Here is a 22,476-nt window from a genome sequence, read left to right on the forward strand (position 1 = left end):
GTGTTGGTTTGTGGTTGACGAGCAGCTCTTTTGGCATCTGAGCGAGCTACAGTTTGATTCAGTGTCGGAGTTCGTCCAAGCGGACCATCGTCTCCATCTCCTTTCCCACAGTCTCCTCGAGCAGAACCTCCTCTGCTCCAGTGGCTCTGTGCGGTCAGTGGGGAATTGGAGTGGAGAGAACCTGAGCAGGAGGAGCAGTCGGTGGATGAAAAGCTGGGATGGTCAGTTTTATGTGTGCTGGCTCATTTGAAGTTCATGCGTTCAGTCCAGTTTTCAGCTCCTCTCCACTGAAAGGCCTGAGTCTGTTTATCTGACTGTGGAGGAGATTCGTCTCTTTGAGACTCTCAGCTTTTCAAAATCCGGTCTTTAACTCAGTTACGCTCTCGCATCCCTCCTCTCAGCCCGTTTTCATCTTATTCTGACCCTTTTTCTTTGTTTCTCTTTTTCTTTTTTCGTTCTTTCTTCCTCTTTCATCCTTCTTTCCTTCCTTCCTTTCTTTTTCTTTCTTTCTCCATTGCTTTGTTTGTTTTAATTTATTATTTTCTAATTTATTATTTATTATTTTAATTTATTGTTTTAATTTTTTTGCATTTTTTTCTATCTTGCTCTGTTTCACCCTTTCTTTTTGTTTTTTCTTCCTCACTCTTTCTTTTTTGTTTGCTTTGTTTCTTTCTCAATTTCTTTCTCCAGCATCATTTTTTCTTTTTTTGCTTGTCTTTTTTTTGTTTTCTTATATTTTCTCGGTCTTCTTCCACACTTTTTCTTTCTTTCTTTCCTTCTTTCTTTTCTTTCCTTCTTTTCTTTCCTTCTTTCTTTCTTTTTCTTCTTTTCTTTCTTTTTCTTTCCTTCTTTCTTTCATTCTTTCTCTTTCATGATCTCTTTTTCTCTTTCTCTCTCACACACTTACAGACACATACTTGTGCTTACATCTCTGTCTCTCCTCTTTTTTCCTCATTATTTTGTTCTCTCTCTCTCTTTCAGAGAAAAGCTGTGTGCCTTCTGTTACTGTGGAGAGAGGAGTCTGCTGGGTCAGGGTGAGCTAAAGCTTTTCGGCCCCACGCCCGGGTACGTCCCGCTGCACATCCGCAACCGCCGCGGCAGCTCCGAGAAGGACGACGACTACCACGAGGACGAAGACAACGACTTTGAGGACAGCGAGAACGCCCGGAGCCCCGGAACGCGCATCAGGGGCCTCAAGAAGTAAGTGCTGCAAAAGTTACTGATTAGATTCCTTTTCTGGAGCTGATCTGGTTCTAGCTGTGGTTTGGTTTGGCTGAGGTCACGATGCTCTGGGATTGGTTGCCTTGGCTTAGATTTACATCACAGGCAGTATTGCTTATTCATCTATTCAGGTAGCTGAGATCTGATCTTTCTGCCTGGTCTGTTTACACTGGTAGTTGTAGGTGACCCATATCTGTCATTAGTGGGAACAGAGTGGTGCCCTACGTGCAGCCTTTTTATCAAGTTACTGCCACTGCTGACCCACTGGCCTCGCTGTGTGATGTGATGTAGTGTTAAAAAAAAAAAATAAATAAATAAAAAATAAGGAGGCAGAATTATATCGGTATCAAGGGATCAATTTCAATTTTTTTGGTAAAATTACTTTGTTTTATTTTTTTTCCTCCCAATTTTACCCAATTCTACCCAATTTAGTTGTATCGAATTCCACCCACTAGTTAGGACTCCCCCAAACACTGATACCACCAGTGCTAGGAGTGTGAAAGCTAGCACAGGCTTCCTCCGAGACCTGTGAATCGCCACTGCGTCATTTCAGACTGCTGCTAATGTAACGTCACTGGACAGCCGAACACGCTTGGAGGAGAACTCTAACCACCAGTTCTGTTACGTCAGCTAACAGGCACCTGCGCAGAGTGATGGGGCAGAGAGGGGGGCCATCTTACCCACCCAAAGGGAGCGAGGGCAGTTGTGCTCTCTTGGACCCCCGGCCACAGACGGCTGTAGCATCACAAGGGGTCGAACCCGTGATCTCCTGATGATGGGGCCAACACTTAGAATAGCATTAGGATCAGCATTGGCAGATATAAACATGAAAACCAGCAAATATTGTGTATCAGCGTTGGACCTCAATGCCCATAACTCTAATTATTATCAGATGGTTCTCATTATGGTTGCATGGCCGTGCATGAGATAGATATCTGATCTAGGATTAGTGCTTAAAAGAAACACAGCTCTCTAACAAAGTAAGCCCCAAAAAATCGCAACCTCTAGAATTTTAGGGGAAAAAAAAAATCCTATGAGAGTAAGTGCGGGTATAGCATAGGCCACGCCCACTCTCCACCCACTTTACTATGATAGGATGCACCAGGATGCCTGGTTTTAGTTACTTCTGGAGTCATTTATTAGGGCATATTAGAAACTCCAGGTCTAAGCTGATTTTTCACTATGGGGAAAAATGAATCACGTTGAAAATCCCCACCGCTGCATCCTGTGGTAAATAAAAATATTCCACACTAAGTACGTTTTGTCCTGTGTAGATTTGTCCCTGGACCCTCTGAATTATACAGTTGTTTTGTATTTGAAATGCGTATAATGCTACATATGCGAGCTACAAGCAAGCTAACACTGCTGCACATTGAAATGATGTTGCATGTAAGTCTACTGTAAACTTGAGCACTATTATATACCAACACCAGCTACTTAAACTGTAGCCCACTGCTGCCAACACAGCTTAGTGACCAAAGCAAAGCACTTTAACTACAAAGCAACTGAACACTGGACAAGGCTTGCTTGTTTGTGTGGGGTGTTTTGTGTGGTTGGCAGTCTTATGTGAGTTCAGTGAACAGCAGTGTTAGCTTGCAGGTAGCAGTATTCATGGTCTGACAGCCCACTGACCTCGTCATTCAGAGAATCCAGTGACATTCGAGGGACAGGTCTTCGTGAAAGTCTTCGCGAATTAGCAAAATAACTGGAAGGACAATACGTTTACAGTACATTTACAGCATTTAGCAGATGCTTTTATCCAGAGTGACTTACAAAAAAGTGCTTTGTTGTCCACCTAAAGAAAGTACAAGTCCATGTTGATACCTAGAGAAAAGAGAGTTAAACACAGTGCAATACATTTCAATAAGTTCTGTACAATACATCACAATAAATACTTAGCTCAGTGCTCACTTAAGTGCTGTGTACAGTACTGTTACAACCTTAGGTGCTTTAGAGCAGGGCTGCCCAAAGTCGGCTCATAAGGACGTTTGATTTGTCTGTCCATCCTCTCACCCAATAAGAGGACTTACTTTTATGTTATATATTTATCTATGCATTTTAGCAACAAAATATATTTCAGTGGTATAAAATAAACGTTGTATTTTTGTATAAAAACTCTTCTGCACCTGTGTAGGTGTGGACGATATGGCACAAATATATCACAGTACTTTAAGACATTTTCTTGGTGCCTGAAGATTTGCTGAATTGAAACAGATGAAGTCAATAGTAGAATGGAATAGTAAAAGACAGTAGCGCCACATTTAATTAATACAATAATAAAAAAAAGCATAGCGCTGCTGTCAGAACAAAACTGTCTCTGTTTTTGTCGTTTTTAAATTTTTGACACGATTTGAAAACGCCTGTTGCCCTTTATACTGTGTGTAAATTTCATGATGAATGGACCAAAAGAAATGCCCCATAATTACTTGGTAAAATCTCTGGTTCCATTGACTTACATTAAAAATAGAGTATGTCTTCTCCTTCTCCTGTAAAGTTACGATTTAGGAGATACGAGGTTTTGTTCCGACAGCGGCGATAATTACAGTGATTTGTTTTACATACCTAACTGCTCTAAATCCAATTAATCAGGAATAATTATGCTCTCTTTATAATGAAACGTGCAGTCGTTCAGTCCTCTGTAAGTGCTGACCTCATCACATGTACATTGTGATGTAATTTACAGGGACCGTAAATATGGTCATATTGCTCAGCCGTACCTACATAACGTCTTGTTTAGTCCTTTTGGCTCTCGGCCACCATAATCATCACTCTGTACACTTTAAAAGGGGCAAAAAGGAGAAGAGGAAAAAGAGCATTTCACTCCAGACCGCTCTGAATGACTTTGTTTCACTGCTTATTGATTAAACTATATGGAAATTTTAAAAAGTTGGTGGAATTGCCCTTTATCAGACTGGGCTCAGAGAGATGCTGAACGGTGTCCAAAGCCAGTCCTTTTGAAGGACTATTGAGAAGTTTTTTAGAGAGAGTTCTTCCAGCAGCCAAATTGCTGCATCATTAGCCAGCCTTCCATTGTGCTGTGCGTGCGTGCGAGAGTGTGTGTGTGTGTGTGTGTGTGTGTGTGTGTGTGTGTGTGTGTGTGTGTGTGCGCGTGTGTGTGTGGTGTGCGTGTGGGGCTGAACAGAGAAAAGGGAAGTGGCCGCTGATTGTGTAAGTAATGGAGGTGGTTTGGACGTGTTTTTGGAGTGTCTGATTGGCGTGGCTTTATTCTGAGAAAATGAGGCCCGTGATTGAGGGAAGAAGAAAGAGAGAGAGATAAAGAGGGGGATGAACAGATCGAGGTGAGTAGGAAGTGGCCCGTGTTGTTGCGGCGCGGCTCTCAAAGTCCTGTATTTAAAGCGCGCTGACCCTGATGACCCCCGCGGCGCAGAAACAATGCGCAGTGCTGTGCTGGGAGCCGTCCAATTAGAAGCTGCCAGTGTAATTACTTTCCGTGATCAAGCGCTGGCATTGTGGACCGCCTGTGTGCTGCGCGGACCCTCGCTGGGCAGTTCCTCGGAGCCAGACCCAGGATTTTTCAGCCAGGTCTAATCCAGCGTCCTCCTTTGTGTGTTCCCTGTTTCTCCACTGGCATTAATTTCATTATTGAGGAGTTGAATAGAGGAGAACTTTCTCTGTGTGGGTTCTCTCCTTCGCTCCCTCTCTCGCCCTCACTCCCACTGTCTCACTCTCGCTCTCGCCCTCACTCCCACTGTCTCACTCTCACTCTCACTCTCACTCCCTCTCTCTCACTCTCACTCTCACTCTCACTCCCTCTGTCTCACTCTCACTCTCACTCCCTCTGTCTCACTCTCACTCTCACTCTCACTCCCTCTGTCTCACTCTCACTCTTACTCCCACTGTCTCTCTCTCACTCTCACTCCCTCTCTCGCCCTCACTCTCACTCCCTCTGTCTCACTCTCACTCTTACTCCCACTGTCTCTCTCTCACTCTCACTCCCTCTCTCGCCCTCACTCCCACTGTCTCACTCTCACTCTCACTCCCTCTGTCTCACTCTCGCTCTCACTCTCACTCCCTCTGTCTCACTCTCACTCCCACTGTCTCACTCTCACTCCCACTGTCTCACTCTCACTCCCTCTGTCTCACTCTCACTCTTACTCCCACTGTCTCTCTCTCACTCTCACTCCCTCTCTCGCCCTCACTCCCACTGTCTCACTCCCACTCTCACTCCCACTCTCACTCCCACTCCCACTCCCACTCCCCCTCTCACTCTCACTCTCACTTCCACTCTCACTCTCACTCCCTCTTTCACTCTTGCTCTCACCCTCACTCACTCACTCACTCACTCTCTTTTTCTCCCTCCCTCTCCCTCTCCCTCCCTCTACCTTCCTCTCTCTCTCTCTACCTTCCTCTCTCTCTCTCCCTCTCCCTCTCCATCCCTCTCTCTCTGTCCCTCCGTCCCTCCATCTCTCCCTCTCCATCCCTCCCTTCCTTCCCCTCTCTCTCTCTCTCTCTCTCTCTCTCTCTCTCTCTCTCGCTCTCTCGCTCTCTCTTGCTCTCTCTCTCTCTCTCTCTCTCTCTCGCTCTCTCTCGCTCTCTCTCGAGTCAGAATGTCACTTTGAGTGAATCTCGCACGATCGCACTTAAAATGTAGTGCTTAGAGTTCAGATGTTTGGTTTTGTTGGGTTTAAAAACTTTCTTGAGGTTTGAAGTTTGAAGTTCCTCTGAGGTCGTTACTTTACTTTCTCCAGTTTGTTCTACAGGGCTGTGGTGGTTTTGACTGGTCTGGAAAGGAATAACCCACTGCAAGTGTTCGATCAAGCAAAATTTGTGTTCTCCTCAATTGTGTGGTGTTGACACACAGAGAGAGAGAGAAAGAGAGAGAAAGAGAGAGCGCGAGAGAGAGAGAGAGAGAGAGAGAGAGAGAGAGAGAGAGAGAGAGAGATGGAGCACTCTGACCTAAATAATCAAGCGAATGCTAATGAACCCAGCGCTACAATTCAATTTGGGTCAATTAATTTGGAGCCAAAATGGCCTGATGATTAGTCACTTGATGAAGGGGCAGAGGGAGAGAGGAGAGAAGCCGTGAGGGAGAATTCCACTGGCAGGCTTCGTCCACTTTTCATGACCTCTCTCGCTCTCTCTCTCGCTCTCTCTCGCTCTCTCTCGCGCTCTCTCACTCTCTCTCACTCTCTCTCGCGCTCTCTCTTTCGCTCTCTCTCTCTCTACCCCCCACAACCCCTCCCGCCCGTCCTGCCATTCACTTCTGCTCCACGTGACACGATGTTGACAAAAGTTCCTGTCAAAAGACACCCCTGGGCTCATTGGCTGCCTGCCTAATTTGTTCAGGTCTGTGGAACCAATCAGGCGCCTCCCTGAGGACTGGTGATGTAATGCTTGCCTCGCGCTGTTCCTGGCTGTCCGCCACACGGCGGGGCACTGTCGCGTTGGAGCTTTCTGATTGGCTGGTGAAAGCTGGAGCGTCGCCAGTTATAGACAGGGGACTGCGGAAGGAAAACAATAACAAACGAGCGATAGAGAGAGCGAACGCTGAAAATGATAGTTTGAATTCAGAAATCTTCCCCCTCTTTACCCCAAATGCAGTCAGTGAGACTTGTCTGAAGTTTGCTTTTTTAATGAGAGGACAACATAACTTTTTTCAACACTAGGCCTGTAACAGTCATTACATAATCGCCAGTTATTTCAGCTGACTGCAGTCGTTTTCCACAATTATTACATTTCACAATAATATTAAGCCACAACAACCAACATGTAAGCTGGCTGTGTTGGGCTCAGGCAGATAAATGTAAATACAAGAAAGCAGTAAATGTATTAATTGAGAAATCATTGCACCTAATGGATTCCATACAAATTGTACTGAAGGGGAGTTCCAAATATAACGGAGTCATTCAGAGTGGTTTGGGTGTGGAGTGGTTGAATGTTGAGACTCTTCCTTATAATGGTGGTGATGGGAACCAGGTGTCCTGATGTCTACAGTGCAAATAAAGCCATTTTATTGACAATCCAGAATCACCAATGAACCTACGTGTGTCTCCTGATTTTTTTTTTTTTTTTAAACTACTGTAAAACAGTGTCTTTGTTTCTTTCTTACTTTGTTTACATTGTAGAGCAGTCAAAAGTTTTGTTCTTGTTCATAGAAGGTTTTTGTATGTACCGTTTTCCACATTTATGAATAATAAAGGCATCACGACTGACCTGATATATTTGGAACTGGCAATAAGCAACAAAGCTTCTATGTAAGATTATTTTAGTAATTAGCCCCCTTTGCCTTGATGCCGTTTTACACACTCAGCATTCTCTCAAGAAGCTTTGTGAGAAGCCACCTGAGATGCTTTCAAACAGGACTGAAGTAGATACTCATATCTTGCGACCTTGTTGTTGCTCAAAACAACTTGTTGGGGGAATATTTAAAAAAAAAAATACGGGACTGTGCAAAAGACGAGAACAACCCCTTTGTTTATTTAATTTCCAGTCAAAAAATGTTTAATTTCCAGTCCACTCTGTTTTCAGTACAGCCATGTACAGTGTATTTTCAGGAAACTCCATTTCAGATTTTCACAGAAATTTGCAGGGAAGTTTTTCCACACCTCCAACGGTCAGTCTTAGAAGTTGCATTTTCTGCTTCTCACAATCCAAATAATCCCAGACACATTCAGTGATGTTGAGGTCTGGACTCTGGGGTGGTCAGTCCATCGTTCAGCTTCTTTGTTTGATGTGTCCGTCTCCTTTTCTCAGTGAGGTTCTTCTTGATCAGCTACACATCCTTTCAGACCCACAGCGCTGAGTCGTCTTCTCACAGTGGAAGGATGGGCAGAAACACCTGTGGATGTTTTCAGATCTGAAGCAGCTTGATTTTCTCCTCTCTCTCAGAGATGAAAGCTTTAAGTGCTGTTTGTCTGACGGGGACAGTGTTGGTGGTCTACCAGGTCTTGATCCTAATGGTCATATTTTTTTTCATCTCTAATTCTATAATCCAGGAAAACTTCCTATCTACTGAATCAGGGATGTGGTCATTAAAGCCGAGTCTTTAGCCTGAGCCGTGCGCGCGTGTGTGTGTGTGTGTGTGTGTGTGTGTGTGTGTGTGTGTTGATGTTAATGTTAATTAAAGCTCTGCCAAGGTGATATAATTGAAACTAGCTTTGACAGGCTGCGAGTAATCACAGCCTTAATGAATTGCTGCTTTGTGTGATGAGAGGCATCTGTCCCAGCCAAAGAGAAGAGCCTTGTACTATTCAGCAGTCAGGCCGAGCCAAGTCCTCGCACGACAATCGATCAGGAGTGGCAGAGGGGATTAGCCACGGCAGAAAATCTTAACCCAGGTGTGACCCTCGGTTGGACCTTCCCTGACCGCCTTTTTGATTAATAAAAAGAAAAACAGGGTCCTTTTAAAGGGACACTCTGGTCAAAATAGATGTAATTGTCACTACATCTGTTGTAAACATGCTTGCTTGCTTCTTACAGTGGAGCCAGAGTAGTCTCCAGAGTAGGGGGGTCAAATTACTCCAACTGGCCGTTGTTTATTCAAAATGCACCGAAACTACAACGGCAAAAAATAGGCACTGAGTACTTAACGATTAAAAAATAAAATAAATGTATATAAAACAATAGACTATAGACTCTTTAAATGTCCCCAGTGTACAGTAGGTTTTTTAAAACTGCCCATTCGCTTGAACCGGACACCTGACATCTTTTGTTTTTGTGGTGCAGTCTCATAGATCGTTGTTGGGCGAGGGGGTGGGAGCGCACATTACGTTGCAGTGCGTACTGGGAACTGTAGTGCAGTTCATGGCGAAATGTCTAAGATTAATAGATAATTAAATAAATAATTTTGCCGAATGGGCTTGTTGTGGCCCGGGGGGCCTTGTGTTTGACACATGGGCTCTAGAGGGAGATTTTCCAGTTTAAAGACTAGGAAAACCCCCTTCTAATGATGTGTCTTGAAGTTGTAGGGAACTTTTGAGACACTACAACTGCTTTGGGTTGGGCTTTTCAGGGAAATGTGTTTTATTTATATATTTGTTTAGTACTGTTGTTTATTCATTGATTTATGTAAGTGCTTCTGACGTTACTGCTAAGAAGCTGAATGCCTTGTTGTGACTGTGCAACTGTGGTAACTCTTACATCATGACTCGTCAGATGAGAACAGCAAGGTGCCTGCCAGGCTGTCTGGATACCTTACCTCGTGGAGTTTTTTCTCTGGCTAAAAGTGCAAAGAAATGTCTGTGGTGTCTGTTTTATGTGTTCTGAAAATAGACTCAGTTTTCTTTATCTGTGTTGTTGAATATGCCAGCTTTCAAATCTCTTCAGTTGTCTTCTGGTTTAAAGGGATTTCACCAGATGTGAGTAGCAGTGAATACCGTGACTGCCAGCTAATTTATCTCAGGGTGGTTGCTGTCAGGAGCCCCGCTGAAGACATAAGCATCAAGAGAAGGCTACAATACTGCTCTCCTCCAGCAAAGTACTGATGACATACCGTTACATTTCACTTGTTCAGCGAGACGTTTTGTCTAATCATGCTATCAAAGTGCTCTCCGAATACTTTCTTTGCACTTCATGTGTTAAAGTTGGCCTTTCAGACGGTTTTATACACATTTGCGCTTTTTATGTACTGCTTTTACACATCAGTCCAGGAGGAACGTCGCTGATTCTGTGTCCAACTTGTCCAATTCTATGTCCAAGATGATTAATAAACTCTTAAGAGAGTATCAGTAACACATTAACAACATATCAGTGAAGTATCAGTAGTGAAGCATCTGAATACACTGAAGTAAATATATTATAGATGTTCTGTTGATACATTACTAACATTAAGTAGATGTGTTGTTAATATGTTAATAACATTACGCAAAACCTAACCTTACCAACCTTACCCAACACCTAACCCTCACCCTGGGCCTAATCCTAAACCTAAGCTTAACCCAAAACCTAAACCTAATTCTCACCCTGTCCCTAACCCTAACCTTAACCTCAACCCAAAACCTAATCCTCAGCCTGGTCCTAATCCTAACCTCAACCCAAAATCTAATCCTAACCCTCACTCTGGCCCTAATCCTAACATTTAACCTCACCCCAAAACCTAATCCTAATTCTCACCCTGTCCCTAACCCTAACCTTAACCTCAACCCAAAACCTAATCCTCAGCCTGGTCCTAATCCTAACCTCAACCCAAAACCTAATCCTAACCCTCACTCTGGCCTTAATCCTAATCCTAACCTTAACCTCAACCGAAAACCTAATCCTAAACCTCACCCTGGCCCTAATCCTAATCCTAACCTTAACCTCAACCCAAAACCTAATCCTAAACCTCACCCTGGCCCTAATCCCAATCCTACCCTTAACCTCAACCCAAAATCCAATCCTCACCCTCATTTGTTCTGACGTGTTACTGAGAGTCTGTTGTGTTTGTTTCATCTAAAGGAAACACTCAGAATAAAGTGTCACTGAGGTTTTTGGCAGCACGGTTTGCTTTTTCTTCAAAGCTCTAGAACCTGTACAGCTCGCTAACCAGACTCCATGTTTCTCAGCTCAGCAGATGGAGATGAGTGAGGAGTTGTGTGATGTAGGAAAGGGGCTTATAAAATAACAGACAGGAGGTCAGTATAAACACAGACACGCCTTTCACTCCACCCTGCAGTTTTCCAAATGGTATCTAGGCTTATGCTACACTTATGCTGATGCCATTATTAAAACATTAATTATTTTTGAGTCCTTCATACTTTTCAGGCTGTTTGTGCTAGTAAGAGAAGAAAAAACAAATTGCCGAATGCATCTTTAATGAGTATCTTAGGGCTGAACGATCTGGGGAAAATATCTAATTGCAATTTTTCTGACTAATATTGCAACTGCAGTTTAAATTGCGAGTTAAATTTTTATTTTTTTTTTTGGGCCATGAAGACCAAAATATCTACCTTTTCTGGCATTAAGCTTGACCCCTGAGTGTACTATGCCAAACTGCCAGTATTTTGTGGTTGTGATGTCACAACACATGGAGCTTTGGTTGCCTCTGATTGGTCCAAGTCATCTACAGGCAGTTAACAATAAAGGAAATGACTAAATTAGGTTAAAAATTTAAGACCCTGTTTTTGATAACGTTGGCTCTTGCGATTTGAAAATTGCACTCTCTTAAAAATGCGATTCAGATATAAAAACGATTAGTCTTTCAGCCTTAGTGTGTCCGGTTACGGGAACACAGTTTTAACACAAGTAATGTGCAGTTTTTTCTTTTTTAACCCAAACATTCCTCCCAATTACACAGTCTGTGCCACTTGTTTGTGTTTTTTTTGGATAGAAATGTGTTAAAAAATGATGTTCATTTGAGTGTTAAGGACTAGAAAGCTCTTGAAACTGACAAGCCTTTTGTACAGCAGTGAAACTTACTGTTCTTTCTGGTTTACAGACAAAGAAAATGGCAAAGTATGCAGTGCTAGTGTGATCGTTTCCTACCTAAACCCAGCCCAGTGTCTGAGCCCATCACTGTGCTGAAATTGTTCTAGAAACACAGGAAAAGCTCCTTCTGCGTTTTCAGACTGTTGCACTTGCTGCTGAGTGCAGCGTCTAGCACTGTGAAGCGAGCTGTGAAACTGGGGTGCCCTCAGCAAACGAACATCTAGCCTTTTTAACTCGGTCACACATCCAACATGTGCGCTTTTTGCCTCTCTGAACTTTGATCATTGAGCCGTCTGGCGTTTCTTGACTCCAGTCCTGTACAGTTCAAGAGCAGATTTGTATTTTCCTTCTTTTAAAGTCTCAGACTGAACTCAGAAGACCTCCTTAATTATCAGGGGATGAGCTGAATCTCTGGGCTGCGATCGCCAAAGCTGTCAGTGTGGCTTGATTTAGGTTCCGGCACGCGCAGTAACAGCTGGTCGGGCTGACGTTGATTGGGACGATCAGTCATATCGTATTGTACATTTTACATCAATTACTTTCCTTACACTCTTGTCGAGATGAACTTTCCCCTAAGTGTCGTCTTATAACCTTTTGTTGGAGCTGATAAATGGTGTTGAAGATGAGATTCGAAGCCAAGGAGAGAAGTTGTGTGATGTATTACAGACACGTTGTATTCATAACCTGTGGAAGGTTATTTAGACGGTAATTAAATCACTCCCGAGCCCACAGCAAACGCCGAAGCAGTGCCGAGATGCTCCGTGCCAGTGATGTATGGCACACAGCTGAGCGGAATTAGAGCGGACTCCGAGGAAAAATGGATGTGAGATTGCGTTTTATGCTTTGGCCCATCCTGGCCGGCCGCTCTCCTCTGCAAACCACCGGAGTTAATTTGTAATGCTCTGCTTTTTCGTGGCACAGAAAGCAAAGGTACAGAGAAGTCGTCTGAGCCTAGGAGGGTCTCAGAACTGCACAGTGTAGACAGAATATTAGTGCTGGGATTTTTTTTTCCTGTAAATTTCAACACAATTGCTGCGAAAATGAAACGGTTTATCTCCAAAATGGTAACTTTATAGGAAAATGAAAAACTTTTAATGTAAAAAGATTTTATTCCAAGTAAGTAATACCATTTCTGCTGGTCTATTAGTTGTGAAATGTTCACACGTGATGTAAAGGGAAATTAGTATTTTCAAATGAAGTCACAAATAAGAAACAATAGGTTTTGTTTTGGCAGCTATGATGTATTAAAACCACATTAGTGAATCAATAATGTGACAGGATGACATTATTTTGACCAAAATAGTTTACTTTCATTGGATTACATGTTCGCCTTGATTTACCAGAGCACCCACAGAAACACTCATCTGTGGTCAGGATGCTTTGAGCACACAGTAAACAGTGCTGTGATTGGTTAATGAGCTCAGTTTCCGTATTACAGCGATCTATGATATCAGTATGATACAGGCCAATGTTGCAAATATATTAAAGATTAGCAAATGTTACATCATAGTGATGCATGATAATGGGAGTCATATGAGTGTCTACAGGTGTTAGATTTAACCAGGATTTCAAACTGAGATTTGGTGACGTATTTATTGTATTCAGATTGGTTAGGCTAGTAGTCGCAAACCCTCTTCCTGGTCATCTACTTTCCTTTAGTTTAGTTCCATTATGCCCCTAAAGCCGGGGTTACGCTACACGACTTTTACCCCGATTTTAGCCCCGATTTCCAGTCTGGCCGAGTCTGCGCTAGTTGGCCCTTGTCTGCAGATTTTTGGGTCAGTCGGAGTCGACAGTTGGAGAGAGAGTTGAGTCGTGTTTGAGGGGAGCAGACTGAGATTTTTGACCAGTTGGAGTTTATCAAACGTGTTTGATTTTTTTTTTTTTGTCCAGACTCTGAGTGAAATCTAGTGGAAACTGATCAACGACTCAATTTGAACGAATTCCTGCAGCAGCCAATGAAAACAGAGAGCGCGAAAGAAGAAAATACAGCAAGTAAACAAAGAAAAATGGCAAAAAGTCTCTCACATGTGATCACACTGATCACACTGATCACATTTTTAAATCCTTGATCTTTACTTAAACATGTTTGCCAGCAGCTCCACGTTTGTTTATTTGCGTCTCCTAGTATCGGGAGAACGCGAGAGTTTGCGCGAGTTCAGTGAGCTCCATTCGGTTCCGCTGTAGCTGAAAAGTGGTGTAGTGTGTGATCCCTAATTGTTTAGTGTGGATCCCCAATATTTCAGTTGCCCCAAAAAATCTGCAAAAACAAGTCGGATGGTGTGAGACACACAGTCTCTTTATAATCTGTTCAGATGTGTAGTGAACCCAAGCTGGACCAGGTGTGTCCGGTTGTGCTTCAAACTACAGTCCACAGGAAGGTAGATCTTGATCGGGATTGGTGATCACTGGTTTTGTCAATGCTGGGCTGCTGCGCTAAAATATGTTTTATTAATTTTACTCCATAGTAGTGATGCGCCACAGTGTAAAGTTGTCTGAAATTCACGACACAGATTAAAATTTACATAAAATAAACTACAGTGAATACAGGCTCCAGCATGTGTCATAAAATTTAACATCCTTGACAACTGAGAATAGCTGATCATCTAGAATCATCCATTAATTCCAAAATGTTTGGTACGTATTGCGTTAGCGTGCTCACAGGATCTTTCCTAATCGCTTCTGTTGTCTTCTGGTTTTAGTGCATCGAGCAGGATGTTGTTTCGGTGGTGTTGAACCTGTTGTGGAGACGTTCTCGGGTGTTTTATCTCCTCTTGATGCTCAGTGTGAACAGAGATGATAAATCAGTGGTCTAACGTTCCTCATAGGAACAGTTAAATAGTTCCACACGGCTGACGTTTCCACTGTTGATCTGCTGCTGCTCCTTTTGTTTGAACGTGAGTGGAGGGAACAGACGGTGCTTTATAATCAAGGCTTCTCATTTTCTTTACCATTAAAATATACCTAAAATCTTACATTTTGACTCCTTTTATAGGTCTGTTTAATCTTTATTTGTGTAATTATTTTTTCATTTTAATAATTTTGTCTTTATTTCTTTCAAAACGGCATTTATTATAGTTAATAGAGGTTCAGATAATGTACTGAATTTCACAAATAAAAACTAGATTTCTTTGTTATGCCAGTCTGGGTTCTACATTTTCTAAATGGTTGTTTTGGCAGATACGTTTGTGTGAAATATCAGATTTTGATGTGTCTCTCTTTAGTATACATTACACAGCCCTAATGTGTTTGTGTGCTTGTCCCTCCTCCTCTGATATGGACCTTAATGGGCAGGAAGTAGAGTGCCGAGCCATTTATTTAGATGTATGCAGATGTGCTGGGCCAGAGGAGTTTAGTATACAGTAGTCTTTCATCCTGAACCCTTCTGCAGGGCGGCTCTGGCTGGCCCTCTTCAGACCGGGGCTCTTTTTAAATGTTAATTTCTGTTTTCCGCTCCTCTTAGTCTCTGCAGCATTGCGCTCTCTATCTAGCTCTCCCTCCCCCTCCCCTACCTCCCTCTCTCCTCTCTCTTTACCTCCGTATCCGGCGTGCTCATCCCCCATCTGAACAGCCTGTCCTTGTGTGAGGGCCAACAGAGACGGCCCCTCAGTCCACCGTTCCAACCCCCACACCTCTTCAGATGTTATCGTGAGGGCATCACTGTTGATTTTATTAGTTATTAGGTAATATTTTGATGGTTAACCAAGTCATCAGAGTAAAAGAGAGAAAGCCAGGCTGGTCAGACTTAAACAGCAGCAAACCATGCATTTATTAAAAAATGGACAATCGTGTGCATAAGTTTGTGCGCCCCCGTTACTGTTTATTTGCTATGTTAAACATACTGGAAAATAAATAAAACATAAAATGTGGCTTCTGCAAAGGTTATGGCACATTTTATGTTTTATGCTGTATATTTTATATTTTCGAAATGCCATTTTTAAGTGTTTTTGTTTGTAGAGAATGTGTTTTCACTTAGATGATGTGTTCATACTTTGGGATAATGAAAAAGAAGAATATATATATATTTATAATGGTATAAATATATAACAATACAGCCATCATATTGATTTGTTTAGTGCATGGTATTGTATCGCATTATATCTTGATTAGCATGTTAGCTTGTGGCTAATGTGTTAGATTGGGAACTATAAAGGACCGATTTTGTTTTGAATATTGGTTAAATTCTCTGCTGAACAGAAAATGGGAACGTTAATGTACTAACATAAGACATGTTTTCAGGCATTGAATCGAGACCCCGATGAATCAAATCGAATTCTGAATTTTTGTGAATCGTTCACCTCTGTTCATCAGGATGTACATATGAGAGAACAGTAGGACATAAAATTTGCGTTATCTTCACGCAAAGTGGTAACAGACCATTGCTGTTTCAATGAGAGAGTAAAATTTAATTACATTTTCTTCATATTTGTTTGTTTTATTTTACTCAAATTGAGTGATCGAGGTTAATTAAGTAGTTGTGAGAGCTTTGGGCAGCATAACACCACGCTAGAATTTGCATAACAATTCAAATCCCATACGAACGCTAGCAGAAATTAGCATCATAAATGGCGATGATTGGAAAACAAAATCTGCTTAAGCAATGAAGGTTTCTACATTCAGCACTGCTCTATAATGATATTTGCAGCTTTTACATGTTCATGTTTTTCATAAGGCTTTCCATATTTTCTCCTTTCCAATTTTTTTTTGAGTCTCTGATGACCTCTGCCTAAATTCTTATTTAGACTTATCTCCATGTTCCTTGTTCTGTGTTTGATAAGTCTTTTTTTTTACGTTTTTTTTAAGTTTTAATTTTTTTTTAATTAAAAACTCCATTTGCTTGAATAATTGTTGACTTGATTACTTAGTTTCGGTCATAATCAATAGTGACGGCTCTGGTTGTTTCATGGCATCATAAAAAGTTATTTGTCGCACAGATGGAGCTTTGAATGATGCTCTGTGACTGGGCTAAGTGAGAGGAAGCAGCAGGAGGCATAGTGGTTCAATGCGGTGCTTAATAATTGACTGATAATACTGGTGTATTGATTTGACAGGATTGTTTAAGTTCATTTGCAGGATGATAAAAAAATGATCAAACTGTTTCCTCTGAAAAGATGCAGGCGTGAAAGATTGAGCAACAGATCAATAAAGCGTAGCTGTTGCTGTGTGATTAAGTGACCTTGAGTGAAACCCTTTCTTTCTGCTTGTTCCCCAGGATCAGCTCTCCAGACAGCGGCCTGCACTCGTCCTCGGCCCCAGGCAGCACAGACCCTTTCGGGGAGGAGCCCAGTCACAAGCTCTGGGACGAACTGGGGCAGATCGGCCTCCCTGACGACATTAATGTCCAGTCTTTATTCGACCCCACTGGTGAGTTGGCCTCAGCTGTATAAATGTTTTAAAGACAAATTTAAAATAAAGTGTGCTTTTTAAAAGGATGCGTGCACAAAAGTTACATGACCATCAGTTTAGCTTGTTTTGTCAAGCTGCTGACTTTACTATTCAGGAAAAATTCTTTATTTAGGATTTTGTGTGGCCGATCTACTACGTGTCTTAGAAAAGTTGTGTGAGTTGGAGATTAAATGTGCTAAACGTAACGTTCAAGGCACTTGGCAGATGCTGTTATCCAGAGCAACACTCTCATCATGTTACAGAGGAAGGAGAAGGTAGTCTTGGGAGTCTTGCCCAAGGACTTGTGGGCATAGCGTGATTTGCTTGCCCATACAGAGAATCAAATCACTTTATTTTGCCAAGTATGTGACACATGAAGAATTGCGACCAGAAAAGCACACAGTGTTAACACACATTAATATGATATTAACAAAGGGGAAATGAGAATAAAATATCACTGGCTGTGTTTACATGCAGAGATCTTTGCCAATCCGATTGAATACATTCCAATTATATATCAAGACTGAGGTGTTTAAATCTCACTCTACGCAAGAATCTGATGAAAATCTCTGTTTACACACTCACTACAAGTAATCAGATCCAAAATTACACGCATACGTAGAGCACCACTTAGTGTAGACGTTACCATGACAACCAACATCACGTGAGTCCAGTCAGAGTGAGATGAGCAGCAGTGAGCAGTGCTTGTGTTTTAATTGCTTTAAAATGATGTCAGACTCAGGAAAACGTCCTTCACATGTCCTTATTAAAGAAGGCCGAGAGGAAGACGTCGTGTTCTGAGACACATAAGCTGGACGTCCGTCCCACCGCCGTCTTTTAAAGATCAGACCATAAACTTCGTCTCCTCTGCAGACCAGTTTCTGCTCCGCCATGTTGAACGGTATAAACTTTCGCTATGACGCGACGAACATGATCAGAACGGACTTAAACTTTCCGATAGGGAATGTAATCAGATACAGGCGTTTACACGGATATTATCGAATAGAAACTGTATTCCGAATGGCCTCAGTCTGACTAGTCCGACAAGTCTATTTCGATTGAAGTGTTCACATGGACTGTTCTATTCCAACTGAGCTATTAGTCGGATTATTAATAGATTATCAGGCTGCAAACGTAAATGGTCAAATAAAAAGAATAAGAGACAAAATGGATGAATTTGAAGAGTCTGAGGAAACATAAATTCAACTATTATTTACAATGTACTGCAGAATATAATGAACATTTGTATAGATTATTATATCTATTAATACATAATTAACTGATCACATTTATTTGAGATGATGGTGCTTGTTTAGTCTGACTACGATCAAATTCTGCAGTTGTTAGATTTTACAATCATCTTGCCACAACAAGAAAAATGTGAGTTGGGCGCATTGCAAATAAATGTAAATAAAAGAGAGCAGTAAATGCGTTTGTTGAGACTGATAGTGGGACTCATGAATCTGAGTCTGTAACTGTGTAACTGTAGATATTTGAGTAAAGAAGATGACTAACCAGCTAATGTGGCCACTTTAGGATTGTAATTTAATAGTTGCGAACAGTAAATGAAAAAAGACAATTAAATCATGCAGTTATTTATATTTCAGTTAATCGTCACTAGAAATTTCATTTATTTGTACAGCACCGTTGCATTATGGAGTGTGGGCTACGGTACATGAGGATTGTATGTTCCATTTAAAATGCATGGTGTCCACTACGGTTAATGAGTGTCGCAGCTCTGGACGAAAAGCTGTTAATATATCTCTGCTGTCGGAACAAAGCCTCTTATCTCCAAAATGGTAACTTTACAGAAGAAGGAAAAACATACTTTACTTTTAATGTAAGTCAATGGAACCAGACTTCTTGTCCAAGTAATTTTGGGCCATTTCTTTTGGTCCATGCATCATGAAATTTACATACAATCTAGAGAGTAACAGGTATTTCCAAAGTATATCAAAAACTGAAATGGATCTGAATCTTACAGTTTCTCGAACGGGACAGTCGTGTTATCCACGACACTGTACCACCTATTCAGTAAACTGTATCAACCAACAACTTGTTAAAACATGTGTTTTTAGAGATGTTTTTGCAGTTTTGCACACATCCATCCTTAATAGTTGGAAAATCTTGCAAACTAAGGGAATTCAATTTAGCTATAATCCTTTACTACTTATTTATCCAAATAAACGGAGTAAGCAGCTCAGCTGAGTCTGATATTACTCTGTGTTTGTGTTTTTTTCCTCCAGGGCAGTGCTGTGCGCACCTGCGGTGTGCGGCCTGGTCGGAAGGTGTGTGGCGTGGAGAAGGAGGGCAGGCCCAGCTCTACGTGGACAAAGCCATTGACTCAGGGAGCACAGAGGTAGCGTCCTTCAGCTAACATTAGAGCTCCAGTGGAACAGTTCACCTAGAAATGCTGACGTGGCTAACACACACACAGAGGAGCCCAGTTATCATGGGTATTTTGTGAACGGGGTCACACTTTAATCAGTTTTAGTAGGGCTGCGCATTATGGACAAATTACTAGTATTATATTGCTGCATGTGCCTTGCAGAATAATAAGATTACATTGGTCTTTCAGCAATGCTACATGGTCAAAGGTTGACCTGAGTTATGTTGACCGAAATAACTATGTGTATTTTATGAACCCTTAATCATCTAAACACCCACAGAGCAGGAACAGTGATTGTTCAGGATGCTTACGACACATAGTAAAATACACTGTGATTGGTTAGAGGGCTCATTTTCTTTTGCATATTTCAGGCATTTTCGATGTTGGAGAAAAACACCCACAGTATTACGCCAGTGATGGGTAAACGATGTATTGTGCAGCTCTAATATTGCTGTGTCTTTTGTGAAAGTAGTGAATGCACAGAAATAAGTTGCGCAGTTTTAGGAACCGAAACTGAAATTCAGGACACATGTGGCCGAAAACAGGAAAAAAACGATGGGCGGGGGGGGCAGTTTACATAATATGTTGAAATTATTGCAGTATGTAGGTTACAGGATGTGAAATCAAATATCCTCAAGAATAGAGAACGATTGGTCATCCATGTCATTGATTTCCACTGTGTTACAGTTTTGGCATTTGGGGCTTCTTAATTTTGGTTTTTTCATTTTTAAAACTTTTTTTTTTCTTCATCTCAAGACTGTGGCTACAGATGCTGTCTGTGTGCTAGCGGGGACTTCCTGCTTCTGTTTTATTGGATTCTGCGTGTTGAGCGGGATGTTGTGTGTTTTTAAGTGGTATCAAACTCCTAATGAAGAGTTCTTTGGTGTTGTATCCCTGTTTGATACTTGGGGTGAAAATAGATTGCAGATATCTTATGTAATGTCACTCAGAGAAGGCATATCACTGCTGTCGGAAGAAAACCTCGTATCTCCGAAGTGGTAACTTTACAGGAGAAGGAAAAAACCTACTTTACTTTTAATGTAAGTCTATGGAACCAGACTTTTTGCCAAGTCATTTTGGGCTGTTTCTTTTGGTCTAATCATTATGAAATTTACACATAATGTAAAGCACAACAAGCATTTTCAAATTATGTCAAAAACCAAAAAACGACAAAAATGGAGATACAAGGGTTTTTATCCGACAACAGCGAGATATTAGCTCCAAACGGCCGACATGGTCGCTGTTGACCTGCTGCTGCTCCAGCTGTTTAAATGTGTGCACTAAACGACACAGGAAAACGAAGGGAACCAACAGTGTTCTTATTCATATGTTCTTTTCTTTACAATTATAATTAATTTGTTGATGGCTTATTAAGTTGGCTTGAAAAGCTGATTTACAGTGATTCATTGCATTATTCTGTGATTTTTATTTGTTCTGTTTTCACAAGTCGCAGTTTTCAAGCTAGAACCGCGGAGCTTGGCAGGATCGTAGAGCCTAAATGGGAATAGTGCGCTTGTGCCGTTCACATGTACAGCTTTCATACAGCGTTAAATTGAACACATTTTCTGAATGGCAGAATGTTGAAAATTCAGAGGTTATCACAAAAGGCATCTCACACTGCCTCTCATACACGTTGCATACAGACTCGCATACAAATGCTTTATATGTATATATACACTAACACAGACACTAGCAACCACCTGGGATACCATAACAATGACCTAACAGCGCTTTGACAATCACATTGGATTTCATAGCAATGCTTTAGTGAAACCAGCTTAGTTTGTTCATGTACTTTCTCCTTCTAGTTAATCTTTTTACTTTTTTTTTTTTGGTTTTTGGTCAAATTTCTCTTGTTTTTCTTTTCTTTCGGAAGTATAATTTCTTTTTTTGACCATTTCTTGACCCAGAATTTTAAGTGCATCCCCAGAGTATTTATTTAACCTGCTGGTTTGTTTGCTGGATTTGTGCCTTCTGTGAGCCTGAGTGGTGAATCGGGTTTATTCCTTACACACTGAGCCCGGATGTTTTTTGAAAACAGAAACTTGTTGATTTGCCTCTTATAAGCATTAGCGACGTGTTTGAAGTACGGCTTCATCGCGAGGATTAACGATGTCAGTGTTCCACTGATGCCACGCCGCAGTAATGATTTCGGGCTACACGCTTTCAGTTGTAGCTTTCTCTGATGTACGTTGATGCTAATAGGTTACAAGACGAAGACGAACGTGCCCGGCCTTGATTAAGCTTTCTGAGTGAATCATGAATGAGTTTATTATTGGCAGCGAGAGGGAGACGCGAGAGGGCGGAGGGGTTGCGCAGGTCCCCTGGTCTTTAAAATATTTTCTAATTAGGATTTGAGTAGTTCAGCAATGCCTCCGCGATCTCTCTGGTGAAGCCTCGGCTAATTAACACAATGTGATGTGGCAGACGCAGGCACAGGGGTAGCCGAGCGTGGGGAGTGTCAGGGGGGTGGTTTTGGGGGAGGCACATTAGGAGTAATTAATTGTTTTTATTTCAGCTCATTTTCCTCACCTCTGGGACCTGATTCTTGGGAAAACAGATAGCATCTTAGAGAGTCTGTCTGTGAGACACAGACTGTACAGTGCTGTAGCAGCTTGGGCTGCGGCAGTTAGCTGAGAAGATTGATGACGTCAATTATAGAAAAAGACCTGTGTAGTTATTATTGTTGACTTGTCGTTTGCTTAAATGTTCCCACAGTGGGTCAGTCCAACAGGTTGTAGTACTGTGGGTTTTGAAGGTGATATAACCTCAATAAGACAAGTCAGCGTCATGTCACAACAGCAGTTATCTTACTTCTAGGTGGATAACGCTGGTAGCGCCGCGCTGGTTCAGCAGGATTTTGTACTAATCCTGAGGGATATTTAACTGACATACTGGAGAAATAAAAGCTTTTAATGATCTTGTGTTGTGTTAAGGCCAGAATACACAGACGAGACAAACACACACAGTCTGACGTTTGCAGTTGTTCTTAAAGTGTTCAGAAAAGAGTGAATGGGAAAAGAATATTCTAGAGACTTACAACAGTCAAACATATATGTGGCACACCAATCAAATGTTTGTTTGTTTGTTTGTTTGTTTGTTTGTTTGTCCCATCA

At 41.7% G+C, this 22,476-nt stretch overlaps 1 protein-coding gene across 3 annotated transcripts in view; it reads left to right on the plus strand.

The window, feature by feature from the left end:
* Positions 1-22,476, plus strand: part of kmt2ca (lysine (K)-specific methyltransferase 2Ca) — a 249,803-nt gene that overhangs the window by 89,526 nt on the left and 137,801 nt on the right. For all 3 annotated transcript variants that reach the window (XM_036581780.1, XM_036581798.1, XM_036581789.1), the window contains exons 5-7: positions 982-1,200; positions 16,799-16,950; positions 19,218-19,330. In XM_036581780.1, coding sequence (XP_036437673.1) covers positions 982-1,200; positions 16,799-16,950; positions 19,218-19,330 — 484 coding nt within the window. The remainder of the gene's footprint in view (positions 1-981; positions 1,201-16,798; positions 16,951-19,217; positions 19,331-22,476) is intronic.

The sequence above is a fragment of the Colossoma macropomum genome, unplaced genomic scaffold, assembly GCF_904425465.1.
Source record: "Colossoma macropomum unplaced genomic scaffold, Colossoma_macropomum, whole genome shotgun sequence".
Taxonomy (NCBI): Eukaryota; Metazoa; Chordata; class Actinopteri; order Characiformes; family Serrasalmidae; genus Colossoma; species Colossoma macropomum.